We start from the raw sequence: 24,307 nt of genomic DNA on the forward strand, positions 1-24,307 counted from the left end.
TTTTGTGTGTTCTCGTTATAAAAGATCTTCTTAGTCATTTAAATTGAAACAAAAACATAATAGACTATTTTACAATTTCTTAAATTGTAATTAATTCCGAGTAATAAGACTATACAGCTAAATTCTTCGAGTCATAAAGTATAAAGTAATGATATGAATAAATTAAGAGTACTAAATCAATCATATTTAAAAGTTTTACTTACTTATTTACTTATTTACTTTAATAAACCTCCAAACTATTACAAATATTTCAAGTATCTTATAATACCATCAAAGCGTTTGGTAGCTAGTATATCCGTCCATACATTTATTTTACTTAATAACAAAATAAAGTGTCTTACTACTGCATTAAGTTCCATCAAAGGTATAATGTAGTATTTGTATGTATCGTTCCAAATCATAATTCATTAATTTTCAAACAACATTTAAACATTTTCTTCTACTTTAGTCGTGCTTGAATTGAATTTCCACTGACCAATTTTTACAATAAGCATTGATAAACAAAAAGGTAAAATTACAACACTAAAAGTAATACTTTTCCATCCAACATAACTATATAAAATATCAGCTTCATTTCTCTTGTAATCATTAACAACAATATAAAATAAGATTGCTAGTACTATCCATTTACTTGCAGTCATTAATTCCTTGGATAATTTATCTAATCTTAGATCATTATGGCATGACTTACGGGCTGATAAAATATACTGTAATGCTTTTGATATACAAAATATTAGACCTGCTAATGGTATCAATGACGATATATCTTCCCAATCTTGCATGCAAAGTCTTTTGAGCTAGCTTTATTGTCTTTCAATGGGATTTTAACAATTTTTGAAAATATTTCGAACATGCTATTGTTCATAAATTTAGAATTTTAGTCGAAATAAAAAATTAAGACTCAGTTTCAAGTATTCAGAGCGAATAATTAATTTCATTTCTTCAATGATACAGACATGTCATAAAGTAAACTAAAGTCAATTAATCTCTTACAAAAGTCCCATAATCGTCTATATTAAAAGTCTATAAAAATACGATTTCATTAGGTAGTACATAAACATTCTCACCATGATCTCTTATAGTCTTTTTATCTTTATCTAATGGTAAATTTTTTCTCATATCAAAAGCATCAATATCATCATTAACTAAATTTCTATCTAATGGCATTGATTTTCCATAATATCCAATAACTCTTCTATAAATAGAATATCCCAATTTTTCATATAATTTTCTACCTAATTCATTTGTAACTTTTACAAATAAATCAATAAATAAAGTCAATTGAACTTCTGAAATTTTTTCTAATTGTAAACATAATTTTGATGCTAAATTTATACGTCTATAATTTTGATTTATTGTTACTGCTGTTATATGTGTATGTAATTCATTTTTAAATAATGAACCTTCGGTTTTAGCCATCATGTAACCACTTATTACTTCGTCTTGAGGTAAAGCTGTAGATTCTATGGATTTGTAAAATAGATTTGGCCATGTATTTAGGTATTGTGAGTAGAATGATATATTGAAATTTTCTGTTAGTGGGTCTAAATTAACTGGATTTATGTTGAATAAATCCTCCAATTGAAAAGGCTTTATTGATGTCATTGATTATATCGTAGCTTAATAGATCAAATCCGAGGCTACTGTTGGCCAAGTCTGATGAACTTGAATAATGATTGTAAAATTCGATTTCTCATATAATTATGTCACAAAATTTCAAATCATGAAAAATTCAAAAAATAATAAACTGAAAGAAAAAAAAAATCTCAAAAAAATAAAATTGATGATATCATCTATTTTCACTAGTAATCAATAAACCAACTGAAAGCCAAATACAATCGAAAACTAAAGAATGTACGGAGGTCAACCATCGGAAGAACAAAAGAAATTACAAGAACAATATGCTTATGATACTTTGAAATTTGCTGGATTAATTGCTGGTGCTTTATGGATAAGTCCTCTTATTTATCATTATATTCAAAGACAATTAAAATAAATATAGATTCTTCAAAATTCAATCATCGAGTTTTACAAGATTTTGTTTGTCGAATTCTCCGAGTTTCGTCATCATTAATTGTATCAAATACTGTAAATAATTCATTAGCTATATAGATATACACAACATTGTTTTAATATAATTTTCATCAATCGCTATCATTATCATTTAAATCAATTAATAATTGTTCCCTTAATTGACCAATTTTGGAAGCTAAATTTAAAAATTCCATTCTTTCACTAATTTTTAAAGCTGCAGAAAGTGCTTTATCAGTTTTAATTAATTTAACAATACTAAAAGCTTTATTTAAATTTGAATGTTTACAACTTTCTCCAAATAATTTTAAAAGTGATTTATCAAAAATCATACTATAATTTTGTAATTTGGACATTATTTCATCTGATTCTTGATCTTGTGGTTCTTCTTCTTCAAAATTTATTAATGTATCATTAAGAATTTTACCCATTGTTAAAGATCTTACAAATAATTCTTCTTCTTCTTGTTCATCATTTTCTTCGTTACCAATTTTAATTGGTATTTCAATTTCAATTTCAATAGGTAGTGGTAAGGGAAATCCTGGGAATTTATTATTATTTTTCAATATTAAACAATTCAAATTATCATTGATTAAACCTAATGGCCAACATGACCAATTCTTTTTATTTTCATTAGTCCCATATTCTGTAATTTTTTTAAAACAATTTAAAATTGGGATCCATTTTGCATTACCAGTTTCTCTCCAAGATTGTAATATCAACAATGTATCATCAGATCCTGAAACTACACATGGATCATTAAATTCATTGAAAAAAATACCTTTTATTAAATTTAATGTTGATCCTTTTGTGATTTCTTTTAATGGTATTACTGAATTCTGTTGTATGTATTTATAATCTTGCATTATATCAATAATTGAATATGAATATACATTATTTGTTAGTTGATTTATTACAAAAATTGTATTATTTGATGATGCTGCAATTGTCACCACTGGATTTGTTTTTATGATATTAAGACATAACCCAAATTGATTGAAAAACCTCAAGTATCCAAAATTAGTTCCAACTATTATAGTATTATTATTTGATTTTGAATTTGTTATAGCAATACTTGTTATATATTCTTTTTCTAACAAGGGAATTTTCTTCTCCCATGATTCTAGTCCATTATCATTTATATTATTATGGGATTTGTAAAAGATTATACCTTTTGAACTTTCTGATAATATTATACATTTATGATTCATTGAAGCTAAGTCAAAGTTTTGAAGATCAGTGAAATGATATTCATTATTTATTGATCTATCAAAAAATGATACTGTTATTGAGTTGTTGGTGGTTTTATCTTTATTTATAACAATCCATGCATATCCTATATTATTCATTGTCAAATATCTTCTATCTGATGATTCACCCAAAGTTACAAATGGAGTTGAACCTGGTGAATATGGTATTATTTTTGTTGGAGCTGAAGTAGTAGTGAAACTTGGTTGTGGAGTAGTAGATTTTTGTCTTTTATGACCAATTGAATATCCATTAGTATGACCATTAAAATGACCGTTTGAATGACCATTAGAATAGCCATTTGGTGTATCATCATCTTCATCCAAAATAGAGTTGTCAAAATCATCTTCATCATCAATAAATAATCTCTTTTTATGCAATTGATCTACTTCTTCTCTGTCATTAACATCATCGTGTTTCTCATTGTCATTTTCTTCTAAATCACTCTCTTCTGCATCATCTAAAAATAAATTATTTACTGCACTTGACCTTTCAGTATCATCTTTAATAACATTTCTTAATCTCAAAACATCACCATAAGTAGTACCAATTAATATACTTGATTTATTTTCCCATTCTATGTTCAAAGGTAATGCTTCTTCTTTTAAATCAAAATCATCTTCATGAAGTATTTTTCCAGTATCAAAATTAAAAGCTTTATATACATTTTTAGTTAATACTGCTAACTTTTTATAATTTAAATTAAAATCAACTATTTTGGAATCTACTTTAAAGGTTTTGATTTTTTCCCAGTTTTCTCTTTCATAAACTTGAATTTCGTTATTTACTGATGGTAAAATTAAATATTTACCGTCATTTGTCCATTGAGTCTTTGAGGTAAATAATTCTTCTTCATTTTCTTCGTAATCAATTTTATCCATAGATGCAAAAATTTTAGGATTCAAAACATTATTTAAGGTATGTAAAAGATTTAATTTTTCATTAAACACTGAATAAATTTCAACTGATCCATTTGATAAACTTATAGCTGATAATTCACCTGCTTGATCATACGAAATATTTAATAATTGATCTGGAATTTCCAAATTTGTAACGTTATTATTATTTGCTAAATCTACAATTGTTAATTGATTATCATCTCCACCGCATAATATTCTATTTCCTTGATTTATAAATTTTAAATCTCTTAATGGTAATGCTGTTCTGTATAATTCTCCAACGGATTCTTTTTTATCTAAATCAATTAATTCAGCATAGCCATCTAACGTCGTTATTGCTAATTTATTCCCATTTATTGCTAGTGAAGTTACATTAGATTTTGTATCTATTGAAATTGGTTGTGAATCTAAATCATTTAAATTAACTAATTTTGTTATACCTTCACTATTAACAATGATTAATCTATCCAATTGATTATGAAAATAAATGTATGAATTCCCATCTGAAAATAATGGTATAATTTTAGATGACATGGTTGAATTAGTACTATAGCATTAAACTATTTTGTTGTAAGTATTTATGTATTAAGTGATCTTTTTATTATTTGATAGTAGGTACTGAAAAAAATAAAAATAAAAATTTATTATGTGAGAACGAGACGCGTTTTGTAGCACCGTATTATTTTTGCAACCAAAGTTAAAAAAAGATATGCTGATCTAAAACAACGATCAATTTAGCGGATTAAGCTAAGTAGCAAGTTGGCTCTATGATGGCTGTATCTGAGGAAGAAGTTGGAGCATGACAGTAATTAGTCTACCGCTTTGATCAAAAACTTAAATATTTCGTTCCTTTGTATCGTACACTCTCAAGGTCGAATTGCATATCAAGATCTTATAAAACCAGCATCAAAGATAAGTAATTAGATTTTTCAACAAATGCAACAGATGAACTACTCCACAATCAGTTCAAGTTTTGCTATCAATTTCATATATATACAACTTATTCGCTATTAATCAAGAAAGCAAAGAAATTAATAATTGTTATAATCATAATATGTATAATAAATCAATAATTTTTCCTCGTTATACTTCTATAGATTCTATAATGTCTTCAATTACAGTAGATGATGATAATTATTGGCATCCTATAAATTACTCAATAAATAATAAAGATAAAAATAATGAAACTAAGACTGAATCAGTTATTGATAGACATAGTGAGAAGCATAATATTCAAAATAAGTTGATGATTTCAAAGTCTATCAAATTAAAAGAATTGAAATTAATTCCTCAACCTTTACCTGCATTACATCATCATAATTTTGATATCTTCACCACAAGCAATCCTAACTTTTCCGATTTAAAAGATTTAGAATCACAATATCAATATTTAGAATCATTAGCTATAAAAGTTGTAGAGAATATATGTATAGTAATCAAACATTCATGGAAATATAATAAAGAATTACATGGAGAATATGCTCAACAATTTTTAGTATTATTTAAATCGATATTTTCAAATATAAAGCCAATAAGTTGTTCACCACAAATCAAATCGGTATTAGTGAAAATATACGACGATTTATATTTCAACAAATTTATACAAAATCAAATCAACGATTTATTCTTAGGATTAGATAATTCAAATTTAAGATTATTAATATTGGGGTTTTTAATTGAAGAATATCATTATATTCTACCTGAATTTGAATTTGTTTTGGGTATATGCAGTTTAGGTTTAGAACTATTAAGAATTAAATTATTTGAAGATCATCATAAAAGAATTGTTAATTACGATTATTATTCTAATTACAATTTAAATTTGAAAGATAAATTTAAAAATAAAGATTGGAAACAACCTATAAAAATTGTTAGATTTACAAAAATTACGAACACTAATAAGTAATCATTCATTAACTATGAATTTAGGTATTTGGTGCCACTCATGTTCTTAAATATTTTGTTGAATGTTTATATGAATACGAAATTTTACTTATACAAGTGTAAACAATTAATAAAAAATGCCTCACAGTTAAATTAGTAAAAAGCAAGTACTTAAGTAGATACTATGTTAGTACAAAATTTAAATTGTTAATTTTCTTTGTTTCAAATTGACAATAAAAGTAATGAGAATTAAATCTCTTCTGAAACTTTTGCGCGAATTATTTTAATTCATTTCACATCATGATGAAATTTTGAGATTTCAATATACGCCATATGAACGACGTAGAGAATTGCATAAAGCGATGACTGCTGCTCACAGTAAAATATTTTTTTCTACAAGGGCAAAGGGCGGTCAAAAAATTTTAAGAATAAAGTTAAAAGAGCGAAAAATGAATATTATTTTTTCCTAAGCCCTTGTAAATAATTAATTTTGAAATGGTTGCAAAACCAAGAAAAAAATTTCCTCGTAAATCTTAATAAGATGCAGTACGAGAAAATAAAATATGGGGCTTAAACATTAAATTTCTTTCTAAAAATACCTAGAATTTCTTATTTTGATTACATACTAGCTGAATTACTTGTTGGAATTTGGCCCTAGTATTGTAGATCTAGTGTGTCTATAGCTCTCTTGAGTTAAGAATTCATTCACATTATTTGAGGGATTTTTTGTTCTATGAAATTTCGTCATTTTGACAAGTAACGAAAGGCTGTGATAAATTAATTTAAACTTGAGATATTTTTATTTTTTCTATTTTGTGTTTTGAAAGAGATCTTCAAATGAAAATTTTGATTTTTATCTGAATTAAAATTTAAAACTAGTAGCATCAACAAATTTTACTATCTTTTAATTTTTCTCTATTTATGTTTTACATTACAATTTTTTTATTAGCATATTCTAAAACTTCCATTCTTCCATGAATCTGAAACTTTGAGATATTAGTTATTTTAAATTAAACGAAATCTTAAATCTTAATTTAGTTTCGTCTTAAGAAGCTCTTCCAATTCATTATTTTATTGAAAAGAATTACTGGGGCGTTCAAATTAAGTAAAAGTCATCAATCAAAAATTCCCTCATGATATACACTCATGAATAGTCCATGCCTACCAAAAGTTTCATTTTATTATAGTTGCTTATTAGTTGATAGGTCTGTTTTTTAATTAAGTTTGTTGACAATTTCAAAAATAAATCCCTCAAATAAAATTTTTTTGCATTCGAAATATTAAACATTGGAAAATATATTAATATAATTTTAACCTGTTTCACATTTACTAAACAAAAATTCTTTTTGGATTTTAATATCTGATACATGAAATATTAGAATTCAGATTTTTTTTACTGTTTTTGTAAATCATTTGATGTTCAAGTTTAAAATTAGGGGAAATCAATAGAAAAGGCACGAGTAGATAATTAAATTTAGAAATTAGATTGAAATCAATTTTAAACAAATTTTCAAATAATGAGATCAATAATAATAGGCTTACTGAGTTGATGAATTATATGAGAATATAAAATGAATTTTATATCTGTCATTTTAAAACTTTGAAACTTCATCATATTTTTTTCTTCAGTGGTAATTTATTATTTATTTGTTTACTTTATAATTTATTAGGAGAATAAAAATACCTCATATTAAAGAAAAATAAATAATTCATTCATTAACAAATTCAGATTAGTTCAATTTATCAGATAGAATCAATCATATATGTCAATAGAAGAAATAAAAGATGATGCTTTGGATACTACTTACATAAATGATAGAAATGATCAAGGTAGTATCAATACATATGATGATATAAATTTAGAAACTGAGAATAATATGCAGGATAGAGATAGTATAGATGAAGAAGCAAATAATTCAATTGAATCAATTATAAATGAAAAGCCTACCAAAAAGCAACCATGGAGAGAAATTTTGATGTTATCATTTAGTTCATTAGGTGCAATTTATGGAGATTTAGGTACTTCACCATTATATGTTTTAAATTCAATTAAATATTCTCAAAACCCTCCAAATAAAGAAGATATTTATGGTGCTGTTTCAATAATTTTTTATCTTTTCACAATAATTGTAATTTTTAAATATGTCTGTATTGTTTTAGTATTTGGTCCTTATAATGGTAATGGTGGTCAAGTAGCTATATATGCCAAGATTGCAAGTTATTTAAATATTGGTCCAAAAGGGGTATCTATACCTGGAACCGCTGAACCGCTGGATTTAGAAATATTATCAAGAACTGATACTACTACTTCATCAATTAATACTGTTTATTCAAGAATAGCAAGAGTAAAACAAAATCCAAAAGTTATAAGATCTTTACAATTTTTTATTTTAGGAGCTTGTTTCCTTGGTTGTTCATTGGTTATATCGGATGGATTATTAACCCCAACTACGTCAGTATTGAGTGCTATTGGTGGTATTCAAATAGCGGTACCAAGTTTCAATGCAATTTTACCAGTTTCTGAAGTCATATTAATATTTTTGTTTATTATACAACAATTTGGTTCAAACAAGATTAGTTTCTTATTTGCTCCCATAATCTTTTTGTGGATGATTGGTTTAATTATTTGTGGGATCTACAATATTGCAAAATTTCATCCAGGAATATTTGCAGCTTTATCACCATATTATGCCATTCAATTATTGAAGAGAGAAGGAATATCAGTATTTAGTGGGTCAATGTTGTGTATTACAGGTACAGAAGTATGTATATTGTTGGGTTATAATTGGTTATATGATGTCATTTTGGTAAATCATATTTTCGAAATAGTTCGAATATTTGCAAAGTTTTTTTTAAAATTTATCAATAAGATATCACGACAAAAACCAAATGCGGTTACTAACAACAAATGCAGGCGCTTTTTAGTGATATATCACATTTTGGGGTAAGTGTTTTTAAAAATTCTTATGGTCTGGTGATATTGTTGTGTTGATTGATCGAAATTTTTTTGTTTTGTTCTACCGCTTAAATAAATGAAACAGTCTGGAAAAATAAATCAATCAAACAAATCATACAGATCTAAATTAGAAGCTAATACTAACTTTGATTTTAGAAACTTCCGGTGCAGTTGACTTTGGGTAGTTTTGTTTATCCAGCTTTGATGCTTTGTTACTTAGGACAAGGAGCTTACATTGTCAAAAACCCAGATGCTTGGACAAATCCTTTCTTTTTAAGTTTACCAGGAGGTACAGGATCTGGAGTATATTGGGTAATGTTTGTATTAGCAACTTTAGCTACAATTATAGCAAGTCAAGCATTAATTTTAGCTGTATTCAGTATTGTTTCACAATTAATTAATTTGGATTGTTTTCCCAAATTAAAAATTGTTCATACATCATCACATTATTCGGGTAAAGTTTATATACCAGTTGTTAATTGGTTATTAATGATTGGTGTTGTTTGTACTACTGCAGGTTTTAAAAATAGTAATAATGTTACTGCAGCTTATGGTTTAGGAATATCTTTGGATTTTTTGGTTACTTCACTGTTAATTACTATATGTTTATTTTATGTTTATAATGCTAATATCATTTGGCCAATCTTGTTTTTTATAATTTTTGTACCATTGGAAGTTTGTTTGGTGATTGCAAATTTAAGAAAAATTGCAAGTGGTGCATGGTTTAGTTTAATGGCTGCTATTTTATTTATGGGTTTTTTGTCAATTTGGAGATGGGTTAGATCTAAAAAAGTTGAGCAAGAATATAGTCAAAGAATTAAAATTGGTGAAATTTTTCCATTCTATAGTGCTAAATCTAATGCTATTACCGTTGATTTAGGTGCTAATCATAATGTTCCAGTTGAAGATAATATCCCAAGATATAGTAAAGATGATGTTAATACAAAATTTGGAGTTGAAAAATTGGAAAAATATGAAGGTATCGGGTTCATGTATGTTGATTCAATTTTAGCAGCAAGTCCGAATACATTACCACAATTATATGGGAAAATCATTAAAAATTTTGTATCAATTCCAGAAAATTTTATATTCGTTGGTATAAGAGTATTATCAGTCCCTACAGTTAGCGAAGAAGATAGGATTTTAATTGCACCAATGAAATTGACAAATCATTATAAATGTATTTTGAGATTTGGATTCATGGAAGATATAAAAATTGAAAAAGAATTAACTAAAAGACTAATGAATAAATTACCAAATATTGATTTCCAACAATTAGAAACAAATTCAAACTATCCAATTTTACATTATTTTGAGAATGACTTAATTAAGTGTCATCAATTTCAACCAAATACTAAAAATAAGATTTTTAATATTCTAAAGAAAATAAAATATGGTGTTCGTTATGTTACTATTAATTATTTATTCAGTCCTATTTATTCACTAACTCAAGATTATGGTGAATTTTTAAAATGTGATAATGAATTAGAAGAACTACAAAATAAAATCTTTATTGGAGGTATTGCCAGAGTTTAGTCTTGATGAGATTGCTTTGTTTTATTTTGACTGCTTACCTATTTATTCATTTATTTATTTCTAATGTATAGAAAATTTTAAATTTATTTACTGGGTTGGGTGTGTATTAAAATTAAATAACTATTATGAAAATTTCTCACTTTAGCAATTGCCTAAATTTTGCAGCAATTTAATCACAAAAAATATGAGCTGTGTTTCACATTTTCGAAATGTCAAATTTAGCTAAACAAAAAAGTACAAAGCGAGTATAACAGTACACCAATTTAGAAAAATCAGTATAATCCTCCTCTTGTTAATCTTCCTAGCATCAATCGCGACAAATAAGTAAAAAGTTCAATGCTTAAAGCCTTCAAAAATTGGTCCTGTTTTTCTTCACACGTCTTTTTCTCTAAGCATAACTTCATTTACCTGATTTAATTTTATTGAACAAGTCGATATAAAAGATGAGCTCATCAGAGCTGAAGTATAGTTTAGCGGAAAAATTTAACAGCTGATATGAATGCTCTTTGCGGATTAGATCCTGTGATGTATTTTTCAAAAAAAAGACATCAAATAGTGAGCTAATAATACTTATTGAACTATATGGTGTCATTGATAGTTCAATATTAGCGGAAATTACTTCAAACACACTGACACAAATCAATCGAAGTCATATGGTAGTTCTTGTACAATAAATTTAAAACACACTAATAAAAAAAATAATGTGGGGTTGTTGGTTCCTCGGTAATAAATCAGTTACACAAAATCTACATTTAATTATAATAAATATAAAAATTTCACACACAAATTATTTTAATATTTACCCAAAATTTAAAAACAACAAATCGTACATTGATGTTTATTGATTTGAGATTAAAGTTATTGGAATCTTTAATAACATGTAATAATGAATGAAGTATTGTTAGATCAAGACTTGGATGATTGAATAATTGCCAATACATCTTTTTAGATCTATAAAAACTGTTACATATTATTGAATCAATTATAAAATCTTTAATAATTTCTTTTGTTCCCTTAACGTTAATTTTATATTCTTTAATAATAAAATATAAAATATAAAATTAAATATTAAAAATTAAATATTAAATAAAAATCAATTTTCTAACTAAATTTATTATCATTTGTTTTTCTAATTAGCCAACCAATTCAATTCAATTATATATTCATAATTATATCAATAACTATTCATCTTAATTATATTTTATTTAATTATAAAATACTATCATCATTTATTCATTTGTTAAATTAATTATTTAATTTATTCCTAGAAATTATCATAGATAAGCAACCAAATTACCACACCAATTACTCAATTCAAAACATTTATTTATTTATTTCTCCACAACTCATTCTAGATTTCAATTCATAACAAATTAGATCTTATATATTCATAGTACCTGCATTACTAAGTATTCACACAACTACAAAAGATGTCACTTTCACCAATAGAAAAAGCAGCCTCAGGTGCATTAGCATCAGCAATTGCAAACACTTTAGTATATCCATTAGATTTAAGTAAAGTATTAATTCAAACTCAAGTTAAAAAACATCATAATCATAAAAATTCAACAGGTTTACCAACACCACCACAATCAGAATCAGATTCAAGTACAAGTACAAATTGGGAAGAATCAATACAACCAAAAGATGAATTAAAATATAAAAATACATTAGATGTATTAAAGAAAATTTATGCTAAAAAGGGAATATTGGGATGGTATCATGGATTATTTTCAACTGTTGTTGGTACTGCTGCACAAAACTTTTCATATTTTTATTGGTATTCAATAGTTAAAAAAGTTTATGCAAATTTATATAAACATATACCTAATCATAAAGCAAATACATTAACTGAATTGTTTTTAGGTGCAGTAGCAGCAGCAATATCTCAATGCTTTACAATGCCAATTGGGGTTATAACTACTCAACAACAAACTGATAAACAACATAAAAATTTATTTCAATTAATTAAAGAAATCTTGGATCAAGATGGTATTAGTGGATTATGGAGAGGTTTAAGAGTTTCTTTAGTTTTATGTATTAATCCATCAATAACTTATGGATCATATGAAAGATTAAAACAAATAATATATGGAAATAAAGAATTTTTAGGACCTTTAGAAAGTTTTTCTTTGGGTGTTTTAGCAAAATCTTTAGCAACTATTGCAACTCAACCATTAATTGTTTCTAAAGCAATGATTCAAAAGAAAGCCAAATCCAAAACTGAAAAAGGTCATAAAGTATCTGAAAAATATCATGAAGATGAAGATGATGAAGATGATATTAAATTTGATCATTTTACTGATGCTTTAGCTCATTTATGGAATACTGAAAAATTCAAAGGTTTATATAAAGGAATAGCTCCTCAATTATTAAAAGGTGTTTTCGTTCAAGGTTTATTATTTATGTTTAAAGATCAAATAGATTTATTATTTTTATTCTTATTATCATTAATTAAAAAGAATAAATCAATTGTTGTAAGAAAATAGTGGGGTAAAATATAACCATGAAAAAGAACAGAAATATTTAGACAGTCCAAACTCAAAACTACTTACTCACAATGTTTACTTTCCTTCGATAGAAAATTGATAAATGTATAATTTATTTTACAAATCATTGAGTATAGATTAAACGTACTTGAAACTGATTTATCTGATTTTTCTTATTTTTTATCTAATCTCTGTATTTTCTTATCTATATCGGATCTATAAATTTATCATGTCGGCTTTATTCCGATTATAAAATTGACTTTAGGGCTAGAGCCCTATTAGTCCAATTGGTAGTGATATAGAGTAGTGTAATTATTACTATTATCTAAACTACATAGTTAATATATGCTACCAAATTTAGCATTATAATATTATTACTATCTCTCTTTTTAGCTAAGTAAATTTCTTAACTATTGTGAGAAAATAATCATACAAAATTTTTTTCAACCTAAAAAAACTAAAGAAATATTTACTTTCTTACAACAACTTATTAACTAACATCAAATATGGGAAAAGGTAAACCAAGAGGTCTTAACTCAGCTAGAAAATTAAGAGTTCATAGAAGAAACAATAGATGGGCTGATCAAGCTTATAAAGCAAGATTATTAGGAACAGCTTTTAAATCATCACCATTTGGAGGTTCATCACATGCTAAAGGAATTGTATTAGAAAAAATTGGTATTGAATCAAAACAACCAAATTCAGCTATTAGAAAATGTGTTAGAGTTCAATTAATTAAAAATGGTAAAAGAGTTACTGCATTCGTACCAAATGATGGTTGTTTAAATTTTGTTGATGAAAATGATGAAGTTTTATTAGCTGGTTTTGGTAGAAGAGGTAAAGCAAAAGGTGATATTCCAGGTGTTAGATTCAAAGTTGTTAAAGTTTCTGGTGTTTCATTATTAGCTTTATGGAAAGAAAAGAAAGAAAAACCAAGATCATAAGTTTATCAAATTAAATTATTACATTTTTACAATAATAGTATCACTTATTTAAATTGTCAATTCATTAAGTATCATTTGAGTCAATTCAAGTGTAGAGATTATTGTTAATCATCATCATTTTATCATAAATAATTTAATCAACTCGGTGGGGTAAATCATCAAACGACGCAATGTACATTACATAATCATTTTTTTCAAAATATACATACAAAGAAAAGAGTAAAAAAATAAAACAAATCATGATTGTAGACCTCATTATCTCTACCATTAAGTGACAACTTATTTCAATAAGAAATCTCTATCACTAAATGACAATTTAGTCCAATAAGAGGTATTAATATACTTTGATACGTAGATCAACTTTCAATTTGTCGGCGCTACCGAGCAAAAGAACTGATTGAATTTGTCTTAATATGACTGTTTTTGTGTAATTATAGATTGAATGATATAGAATTGAAGTTATGTTATCTTATACAAATACACTGTTACAACTTATATTAATGGATGACTTATATATGAATGATTATATACTTGTTCGTCCTTATTCTGTTCTTGATTCTCTTTTTCTACTTCTTCTTGTATTAGAATATTTCTTTTATCTTTTATATTAACTTTATTATCTTTCTCCTGTTTTACTTCCATTAGTTTTATGATCTTTCATTTCCTCATTTAATTATTTTGTATCTTCTATTCCTATCTCAGTAATTTCTATCATATTTATTTATCATTTATCTAAAAATAGTAATATTTCATCTTTTGTTCTAAACCTTAATTTTAACTTTTTATAATTTAATTATTTTTTCTAACAAGTACTTGTTCATATACTCAAGGATTTTTATTAAAACTCAAATTTATTAATTTTAATGTTCTTCAAATGCTTATTCTTCTACTGCTGTTTCTTCTGAACATAAGATGAAATATAGTTTTCTTCAGAATTCCTATTACAACCAAACGTATCAACAATCATTACTTGTTTCATCTCACAAGAGACATGCTATCAGTTATATATTTGGTAGGATATTTTGAAAATATGCTACTGAGTTGACGATAGAAATCATCAAATATTTAATTTTTCTTTGGCTATTTATTCATCTCAATGGTTTTGATGTTAAAGTATTTTGTTAAGGTGTTTTGTAATACTAATTTGAAGGATAATTGCTTTTTTTATATTAGAACTTTAGTGCAAATTAAGGGATTCTTGAGAGATTGGTCAATTAAAATCATTACTATCAATTTATTGGTGATATATGCTGATTGCTTCAATTTACTAGTTTCCCGTCTCAAGAGCTTGGTAGGTTTATTAGTTGGTTACTAAGCTACAATTATTTTCGGATTTGGAAATAGAAGAGTAACCAAGTATACCTATTGGCTTGTATTTGCATTGAAGATACTAACATACTTAAGAATTATGTGAGTCAATACAATGGAAAATTCGCAAATTAACATTATGTATTCTTTCTTTTTGAAGGTCATTTCTTCTTGACGAGTTAAAGCAACTCAGCATAAGTGTTTGAAATGCACATCACATCCATAGTTATAATCGAATGAGTCCATCATTTATTAAATATGTTTAACATCAGTTACATTTTTGAGGTACAGTTTTGATTAATAATAATTAATTTCAGGCATCATAATTTGTCATAATCACATTGTGATCATTGGAGTTGTGAACTTGTTATCTAAAAACTGTTTCTTCTTTATTGAAGACTGCACGTTTGTGGTAATCTGAATCTGAAATCACAACCCGTTTATGATTATAACAATACTGTCCTTTTAAGGCGTGGTTCAAGCATTTCTCATGATGGATATCAATCGGCATTCATATTCAAATCTTTATTAAAATGTATATATTGTATTGTGTATATTATTCAAGTTTTATTAAACATTGTAGTACCCTCTAGACCACTAATTAATTTGCATGTATTTTGTACTTAAAAGTCCGTTGTAACAACTTTCAACGGGCAAGTTAACACAAAATTTTTAAAGTATTTGATAACTCCGACCCTACGTGTACTATCGAATCAAATTGAAATGAAAAGGTCCATAAATTACTGGTCTGGAAATAAACGTTAACATCTATTTTAATACCTCAAAAAGGAATTGTAAAACAATGAGAACTGATCAGCATTTTAAGTTGAACATACTTACAATTTGACCGTAATTGACATTTGCCAGGACTTCAAAAACTGATGATAAGAGCTGATCGTTTTCGATTAAAAACTAGGTACTAACAGAGAAACTTGTTGAAGGAAGAATCTGTTTTAACCAATCTCTGAATAAATCTTCGTATAAATTACTCTGTTTTTCATGTTTCAAAACTTTACATTCTCTTAAATTTAATGTACAGGATTTTAAGGTACAACTTTATTATGAACGATACAACTTGAAATTTGTATTATCTTCAAAAAACATGCATTCTATAGATGAAAAAAAAATATAAATATAGTGAATCAGGTGACAAGTATTGCTAGTGTCTCCTATTTGCAGTAATTGTGGTCAAAATAGAGGCTCTGGTACCAGTTGAATGTTGTCTGTGTAAACCTTTTGAGATGCACTACTATTCCTGTCAAAAATCTTTTGCAGCATAACAAACATTTTGCCATTTAGTTATATGCAAATCAATCTTTTTTATTACATTTTACTACTTTTTCCTTCTACTGATCACCAACTTCTACTTTTTTCCATACTACTTTATTCATACTAGTTTTACTCATACTACTTTTATTCATACTGCTTTTAACCTTACAACTCTAGGACTATATATTTATAATTCATCATAATCTATTTACTTAATGAAATCAGAATCTAGTTTTATTATCAATTAAGGACTTAATGTGAGACATTTTACCTACACAAGTATAGGACCAATCAGAGTTAATCACATTAGATGCTTTTCCAACCCAGTCGTCAAATTCAACATTTTTATTAAACTTGCGAGCTAAACTTTGGAGACAAGCATTACTAAGTGACTGAACAATGGTGTGAATTTAGACACTGGAGTAAGGCAAGTGAGATTTTTAGAGTTTGAATAATTGACTGACGAATCTTTTTTGACTTCGATACTTGATATACTTGACTATGAGTGGGCAGGTTGATTGGTAGAAATCAATAGTTGATTCTACTTCAACTTTGATTTGACGATTTCATTGCACTTGTAGCTATAATTCATTATTGAAAGATTCAAAGAATTTGATACTATCAATGCATCAATCAAAAGCTTAGACTACAACATAGCAACAGTGTAAATAACGGGACAAAGCTCGACTGACACTGGTTTCTATAGAACAAAAGTAGACAGTGACAACAGAACAAGAATGGAGACAAAAAGTTTTTACCAATTTTTTCATCGTTACCTTCTTGCTTCAAATTGTTTTGGGCATATTCAAATACTTCAGCAGGCGATAGTCCTTCATGTTTATGACTTTAGGCTACCAAATAAGTACCAATTTGATACTCTTGTCTCGCTGTAAACAACTGTAAATGCTAGTGGCTTTTTAGACGAGAGTTTCTACCATTTATTTCATCTCTTAAAGTGTTGTACGGAATTGGTTTTAGATTTGCAGCCAATTTTATGGTGAGTGTAGCAATCTTCTTTATAAGCTTTTAAAAAACTCTATGTCATTTTCAGTATATATTGGAGTAGCTATTCCCATTTAAAACCATGGTCTTAAACTACAGAATTTTGTGTTTTGGTTAGTTCAATAGAGATTTTAAAAATGGTTGTTTATGTTTTTTTAGATCTTTGTTCATATTTTGTACACATACATTCATTTTTTTTTTAATTCATTTTTTTTTTTTTCCAGAACAACTTCTTGGTGTGGAACGACTTCTAAGGGTAGGTCGTTAAAATTTGAGTAATTTTAATCATTTAATTTCATCAAGTTAAAGGAGAAAAAATAAAATAAAAGCATCTTACATTTTTTATACATCCATTATCTATATTCATTCCCAAGAAATTGTTAGCTGGCCCTAAATCTTTCATTTTAAATTTGCTTATTAGCATATGTCATTATAGTCAGTTTTTAGGCTGGAATCATGCCAACAAAATTTTTGTTTTTATTGATAGTGTTACCATTTTTTGGGGTAGATTGTGATAGACTTTTAGAAATTATCAAACATCCACTGGTAATTTTGATATATTTTTGTCAGCTAGACGATAGAAGATCCACCCCTTGAGATATACAAACTACAATGTAATATTGCTGTTGAAGGTGTAAAATTTGAATTAACATTAATGATTATTCGCTAATGATTACAAATATTAATTTACTAATCGAAAAAGTTTGTAATATGTACACGGAGGGATTCTGTTGAATTGAATGCCTGTATTCTCAAAGTCAGCCGATACATGTGCATTGTGTACATGTTCGTTGTGCTTGGAATCTTTTTTGAGGTTTTGGCTGGGGTTTCTAATGAATGTTTTTTCATTGAAGATAAATTCATTTGTTGGTCACTTTAAAGCATTAACACAACCTTAATAAACTTGTCCCGTGTATTGCTAGCATACCCTTGACTCCTTAAGCTCTTAAGTAGCTGAATGGAATCTGGGATGTTAATTAGAAAATTTGGAGTTTAATTACGTACAAATATAAAATCCACACTAGTAAAAGGTCTGAAAATATCGTCATGATGTATCAAGTGTGCTTCGTCTAAAACCAAAAAACCAAGCCTATGTGAGTTTTCTTAAAAGAAATGCTATGAAATTTTTTTCATCAGTTAATCTTTGCTGTTCTAATATATTCTGTATTTTGTATTTTGTATTTTATTACAGTTTATGTAGAGTTGTTGATTACTATTCACTCTCTATTAGTCGAGTGGCCTGAATATAATTTATTTCTTGATTGAGTTCAAGTTCTTGAATCTTGTTAAAGCTCAAAACAGAGTTACTTAAACTTAACAAAGTATTAATTTCACTCGTGAGTTTTAAGTTCTACAATTGAATTTGATTAAATGGTAAAATAATTTGTGATTTGTTATAAAGTTTAAAAACAGTACTAAAATGTAATATATAAAATCTAATATATTATATCTATGTAAATTGATTGTTATTGATTGTTATACCATCAATTTATAGAATTTAACCTAGAATATAATTGTACTTGTATCAACTAATATACGACAAAATCTTACGAAGATTTCATTTTTATTTGTTCATTTATTTGAATTTTACTAAAAATAAAGAAATAAGGGAGCAAAAAAAATATTAACAAATTCAAAACATCAAGGATTTTTGTTTTCAAGACAACTTTCAGATTATTATTCTTCCACTGTATTGGATAACGCATATGGTAGATGATAAATATTATATTTTATAATTGATTTTTCGCATCTTTAAAGCTTTAATTAATTCGTGACAGTTGCAAGTTGTAGATACAATTGCAAGATGAATTTTTGAATTGATTTCTTTTAGGGTTGATTAGTGATAGACTTTTAGAAATTATCAAATTATCAAATATTTATTTATGACTTTGATTTATTTTTGTTAGCTAGACGATTCAAAATCAACCCTTCAGAAGAATTAGTTTTCACATGTCTTTCGTGATCTTGTTTGGATTTTATAAATATGAAGACGTCATCTGTGAATGCACAAAAAAGTTGTTTCAGATTAATTTGGCCACTTGATTAAATGCTACATTGGGGTTGTGGTCTAGGTTTCCAATGAATGTTTCTACTGTCTTAAAGAAATATCGATTTATTGGATACTTAAAGGAATAATCACAACTCATGATGGAAGTAGTCTGTTTAAATTTAAGAGAACCATTGTTTAGCTTACTGCAGATAATTTGAACCAAATCTTGAAAAAATTTGAGTCAAAGGACCAAAATTGTTGGTAACTGTTGTTTTTTGAACGTAATTAAACAACGTTTTTTTGTTGATTGTGATCACTCTTTGAAATGAAATTGATATCATCAGGAGATATTGATAATCTTAATTGTTGGAGTGTGGTTCTTGATATCTTGTATTAATAGCGTTAAAATATATGTAATTTGTATTTTGTATTTTATTAAAAAGTACATAATTAAATTTTGTAAACTATATACTTAAATCTCTACCTTCAATAGAAGGACCACCTTTTCTAGTTGTTTTTCTTTTTGCACCCATTAATTTTTGATTTATTTTTCTAAATCTTTCATCATATACAGATCCTCTACCAGATTTACCAATTAATGAATTTGGATCAACTCTTGGGGCAATTTTATAAGCAGCTGTTCTTGCAGTTGGTATTGCTGCTCTTTTTCTTCTTTCTGCATTTTGTTCATATAAAGTTTTAGATTCTGCTTTTTTATTTGTTGTAGATGATAATTTATTTTTGTATTTTGCATTATTATATTCACCAAATTGAACTGATCTATCTTTATAAGAATCTGATTTATTTAATATTGGTCTTGTCCAATCACCAATTAATCGATCAACAATTTTCTTTAGTTGTGGTTCTGTTCTTTTTGATCTTTGATAAAATACTAATACTTTACCAATACCTGATGCAACTAAATGATCAGTTTTTATAGGTAACAGTTCTAATGCATGAATTAATTCTTTTTGAATTTGATAAGCTGGCATACTTGCATCAGGTAAAGGTTCTAACCATAATCTTACAGCTTCTAATAAATTATTATCTAATATTGAAATAGCTAAATCAGCTCTTGATAACATATTTAAAACATCATCTAATAATTTTAATTTTTCAGTTGCAATTAATCCTTGAGTGTTTTTATCAACATCTAAATTTGCCGCGTTGATCATTAATTCTTTTAAATGATCAATTTTATCATCTTGCATTCTTTCAATATCATCTTCATCTGCTTTTCTTCTTCTATTTGATTTTACTTTAATAGCTGCAGACATTTTTTCTTCTAATTCCATTCTTTTTCTTTGTTGTGGATCCATATCATTATAATTTGATCCGTCTGGTGCTTCTTCATATTTTAAGTCGTCGTTGGTGGGTAATTCAGGTCTTGATTTTCTAATCAATTTTTTTTGAGTTGTGAATCTTGATTCGTCATCATTATATCTTTTGGCTTTCATTGAATTTATTACAACATCGTCATCTTCATCATCTTCTTGTTGTTGTTGTATATTTGGGTCTATATTTGATTCGTCTACTCCAGGACTTAGTGGTGTGTCATTTTCTTGTTTTTCGCTATATTCTGGTTCTTCTTGTAATTGTTCTTCTTCTAGGTTAGATTTCACATTATCGTTATCAATTGGTGATTCTGGTTCTTGAATATAATCATCTTCATTAAAATCTGGTTTGACTTGTGGTTGATCTTCATCTTGCTGTATGATGTGATCTTCTTCGGACATTATTGTGATATGATTTTAGCTTAAAATTAAGATGTAATGGTTGATGAATGATTAATATGTTTAGACAAGTCTTTAACTTACAAGTACAATTTTTAATTTCGTGAATAATTTTTTGATGGTGAGTCTCGTATTGTATGTCGTGTGACTTAATTTTATGACACGTAGTTATTTGTTCGCTAATTTACCTGGAAATGAGTTTAAGTTTCTGTAAATCGTTGTCTACTATCTTTAGTCGTTCAGAAGTTTATTTAGAAGCTGCTCAACTGGTAAGTTTTTAGGCAAAAACTATTACCTCGTTTATAATAAAAATTGTAGTTGTTTACTTAAACAAATTTGTTTCAACATTTTTTGAAAAAAAAAAAAAAAAAAATTAAATTTGCAATTTACTAAAAATTTACAACAGATTTCAACTCCATCATCAACAGTCAAAAATCATATCAAAAATAATAAAAAAATGTCTGATTTTGTTGGTAAAACAATCTCATTAATTTCTAAAAAACATATAAGATATGTTGGAATTTTAGAAAATATTAATGCAGAAGAAGGTACAATTGCTTTAAAGCAAGTTAGAATGTTTGGTACTGAAGGTAGAATGCAACAACAACCTCATTTAGAAGTTCCTCCTGGTCATGAAATTTATAGTTATATTGTATTTGGTGGAAATGATGTTGCTGATTTATCTGTTTTGGATATTCCAATTGAAGAAGTTAGACCAATTTATCCACCACAAAATTCTGGGTTTTTCCCACCTGGTGTTCCACCACCTCAACAACAACAATTTCAACAATATCCTCCTCAATATCAACAACCTCAACCTCCTCAACAACCGAATTATCTACAACCTCAAACTCAGACCAACCCACCTCAACAACAACACCAACAACAACAGCAACAACCAACACCAACTTCAACTGCTGAAACTTCAAAGACTACTAATGAACAACAACAACAACAACCAAAACCAAAACCTTCAAATAATCAATCAAGTCAACCAACTGAAACGGGAGCACCACAACAACCACCAGCAAAAGAAGCAAAACCCCAACCAACTAAAACAACTTCAGAAAATCAACAAGCAAGCAAGACAACTGAAAAAATTCCAAACGCTCAAGAACAATCCATCCCACAACCACCAACCCCAGAAAAAGAACACAAATCATCAGACTCAGTAAAATCAGCCCAACCGGGTTCAAGACCAAATTTCAAACCAAAAAAACAACCATCATTCGAAGGAGATTTCGATTTTGAAAAATCAAATGAAAGATTCCATAAAGAATCCCACCCACAACAACCAGAAACAGAAGAAGAAAGACCAAAATATAACAAACTGTCATCTTTTTTTGATTCAATATCATCATCAACTGAAGAAAGAGGTGGAATGAGATGGTCAGAAGAAAAAAATTTAAATATTGATACTTTTGGAGAAAGTGGGTATAGAGGCAGAGGTAGAGGCAGAGGTTTTAGAGGTGGCTATAGAGGTTCAAGAGGTTCAAGAGGTTCGGGAAGAGGTGGTAGAGGGAATTGGAGAGGATCATCAAGAGAATCAAAACCTGAATGGGCTTAAATTTTTACTTATATATAGATGTATAGTACTTTAAAAACTATTACAAAAAATTTCAAATTCTAAATTCTATTGTACTATAGCTCTATTTATTTATTCAGTCCATTCAATGACTTGTCTATCAATTCCACAAGTTATCAACACTTCCTTTCCATCTTTATAGAAATTTAAAAAATCTTTAATTTTAGTTTTATGACCACCATCTTTTAACTCAACAATAATTTTATTCTCCAACAAATCCAACCCACGAATAAATCCATCATCACCCATAATCCAAATTCCCGAGATTTTATTGTTGTTATACCTCCAACTAATTAAAGGCTGTGAAAATTTATCTTGTGGAGACAAAGTGTTGTAATTTTTTAAAATTTGATTTCTTGATATTTTGATATTGGAGTTGAAGTCAGATAATGATACTAGAATGATTCTCATATATGGGTCATGAGATGTAGCTACTGCTATTATTGGAATATCTTTGCTGGTGTTTGATATTGTAATGTACCTTGGTGAAAAACTTGACGTTGTAAATTCTGCATCGTTAATTGAAATCTTATATTTTAATTTGAATTTGTTATCTGTTATAGTGTATACATCAAGTAGAGTATTTTCTACTTTACCCACAACAATAACAATTTGATCTTGATACAAAGTTAAATCAAAACAAGAACCTTGTATATCTAATTTAAATTCGTCAATAATCTCAAATTTCAAATTTTCAAATTTAATTAATTTCAAAATATTATTAAAAGATAGCGTTACAATATACTGAACATCATTAAATTTAATAGCTTTAGCATCAACAGTAAACCTAGATTGAGTTTGAATAACAACTTCTTTTTCGAAATTCTCTAATTCAAAATTCTTATAATACAAATTTCCACTCATTCCTAATAACAAAACACCAGTCTCAATCACAAGTACTTTTTTCATAATTTCTTGAACTTTTACTTTTTTGAGTTCATCCCCCAGATTCATAATTATATGAGAATCATTAGTTGCGAAATACAACTTGTTTGTTTCCTCGTGATAAGCTGATGATATAATTAATGAATGAATAGGTAAAAATTTTGGGGTATGAGGATAAGGTGAGTTCCAATTCGTGAATTCTTTCTGAATTAATGATTTATATTTATCAGGTATTAATTCTCGAGCTGTATCTAATGACATATCATCTAATTGTTTGTTTAGTGAATTGTATTGTAATCTATCTTGAATTATTGATTCTAATGATTCTTCATTTGAATTTTGTATTGATGAATCTATAGCTTTGCCGTTTTCTATTTCGAATTGTTTTAATGTTTGTGGGTAGCCGTTTTCTTTTAGGTAGTGAGCTATTAAATTGTTTATTATTGATCTTTCTGACATCTGTGTTTAAATGTTTGTTTAAATTTGGTTGCAAAAGAGATTACGAATTTATGTTCTTTCAGTATTTCACTTAATAACTAAATTTACAT

General features: G+C 27.1%; 10 protein-coding genes across 10 annotated transcripts; 5 read left to right on the forward strand and 5 right to left on the reverse strand. All coding sequences in view use genetic code 12, as the record gives it.

Moving 5' to 3' along the window:
• Window positions 1-425: 425 nt before the first annotated feature.
• KGF54_004391 (uncharacterized protein) lies at window positions 426-782 on the reverse strand (the record flags this gene model as incomplete). Its single annotated transcript, XM_051765085.1, has 1 exon — window positions 426-782. One exon carries the CDS (start codon window positions 780-782, stop codon window positions 426-428), a length of 357 nt encoding a protein of 118 aa, XP_051618433.1.
• Window positions 783-1,023: 241 nt separating this feature from the next.
• On the reverse strand, window positions 1,024-1,605 carry KGF54_004392 (peptide alpha-N-acetyltransferase complex B subunit; the record flags this gene model as incomplete). The annotated part of the gene is made up of 1 exon (XM_051765086.1): window positions 1,024-1,605. One exon carries the CDS (start codon window positions 1,603-1,605, stop codon window positions 1,024-1,026), a length of 582 nt encoding a protein of 193 aa, XP_051618434.1.
• Window positions 1,606-2,144: 539 nt separating this feature from the next.
• On the reverse strand, window positions 2,145-4,712 carry KGF54_004393 (chromatin-binding protein; the record flags this gene model as incomplete). Its single annotated transcript, XM_051765087.1, has 1 exon — window positions 2,145-4,712. The coding sequence occupies one exon, from the start codon at window positions 4,710-4,712 to the stop codon at window positions 2,145-2,147; it is 2,568 nt and encodes an 855-aa protein (XP_051618435.1).
• Window positions 4,713-5,283: 571 nt separating this feature from the next.
• KGF54_004394 (uncharacterized protein) lies at window positions 5,284-6,084 on the forward strand (the record flags this gene model as incomplete). The annotated part of the gene is made up of 1 exon (XM_051765088.1): window positions 5,284-6,084. The coding sequence occupies one exon, from the start codon at window positions 5,284-5,286 to the stop codon at window positions 6,082-6,084; it is 801 nt and encodes a 266-aa protein (XP_051618436.1).
• A 1,741-nt stretch (window positions 6,085-7,825) lies between these two features.
• Window positions 7,826-10,554, forward strand: HAK1 (Hak1p; the record flags this gene model as incomplete). The annotated part of the gene is made up of 2 exons (XM_051765089.1): window positions 7,826-8,824; window positions 9,175-10,554. The coding sequence occupies 2 exons, from the start codon at window positions 7,826-7,828 to the stop codon at window positions 10,552-10,554; spliced, it is 2,379 nt and encodes a 792-aa protein (XP_051618437.1).
• Window positions 10,555-11,984: 1,430 nt separating this feature from the next.
• Window positions 11,985-13,043, forward strand: ANT1 (Ant1p; the record flags this gene model as incomplete). The annotated part of the gene is made up of 1 exon (XM_051765090.1): window positions 11,985-13,043. The coding sequence occupies one exon, from the start codon at window positions 11,985-11,987 to the stop codon at window positions 13,041-13,043; it is 1,059 nt and encodes a 352-aa protein (XP_051618438.1).
• A 506-nt stretch (window positions 13,044-13,549) lies between these two features.
• On the forward strand, window positions 13,550-13,987 carry RPS23A (40S ribosomal protein uS12; the record flags this gene model as incomplete). Its single annotated transcript, XM_051765091.1, has 1 exon — window positions 13,550-13,987. The coding sequence occupies one exon, from the start codon at window positions 13,550-13,552 to the stop codon at window positions 13,985-13,987; it is 438 nt and encodes a 145-aa protein (XP_051618439.1).
• A 6,033-nt stretch (window positions 13,988-20,020) lies between these two features.
• On the reverse strand, window positions 20,021-21,292 carry KGF54_004398 (uncharacterized protein; the record flags this gene model as incomplete). The annotated part of the gene is made up of 1 exon (XM_051765092.1): window positions 20,021-21,292. The coding sequence occupies one exon, from the start codon at window positions 21,290-21,292 to the stop codon at window positions 20,021-20,023; it is 1,272 nt and encodes a 423-aa protein (XP_051618440.1).
• A 454-nt stretch (window positions 21,293-21,746) lies between these two features.
• On the forward strand, window positions 21,747-22,856 carry KGF54_004399 (uncharacterized protein; the record flags this gene model as incomplete). Its single annotated transcript, XM_051765093.1, has 1 exon — window positions 21,747-22,856. The coding sequence occupies one exon, from the start codon at window positions 21,747-21,749 to the stop codon at window positions 22,854-22,856; it is 1,110 nt and encodes a 369-aa protein (XP_051618441.1).
• A 90-nt stretch (window positions 22,857-22,946) lies between these two features.
• KGF54_004400 (uncharacterized protein) lies at window positions 22,947-24,218 on the reverse strand (the record flags this gene model as incomplete). Its single annotated transcript, XM_051765095.1, has 1 exon — window positions 22,947-24,218. One exon carries the CDS (start codon window positions 24,216-24,218, stop codon window positions 22,947-22,949), a length of 1,272 nt encoding a protein of 423 aa, XP_051618442.1.
• Window positions 24,219-24,307: the final 89 nt, after the last annotated feature.

This window comes from Candida jiufengensis, assembly GCF_024610255.1.
Source record: "Candida jiufengensis strain CBS 10846 chromosome Unknown scaffold1, whole genome shotgun sequence".
Taxonomy (NCBI): Eukaryota; Fungi; Ascomycota; class Pichiomycetes; order Serinales; family Debaryomycetaceae; genus Lodderomyces; species Lodderomyces jiufengensis.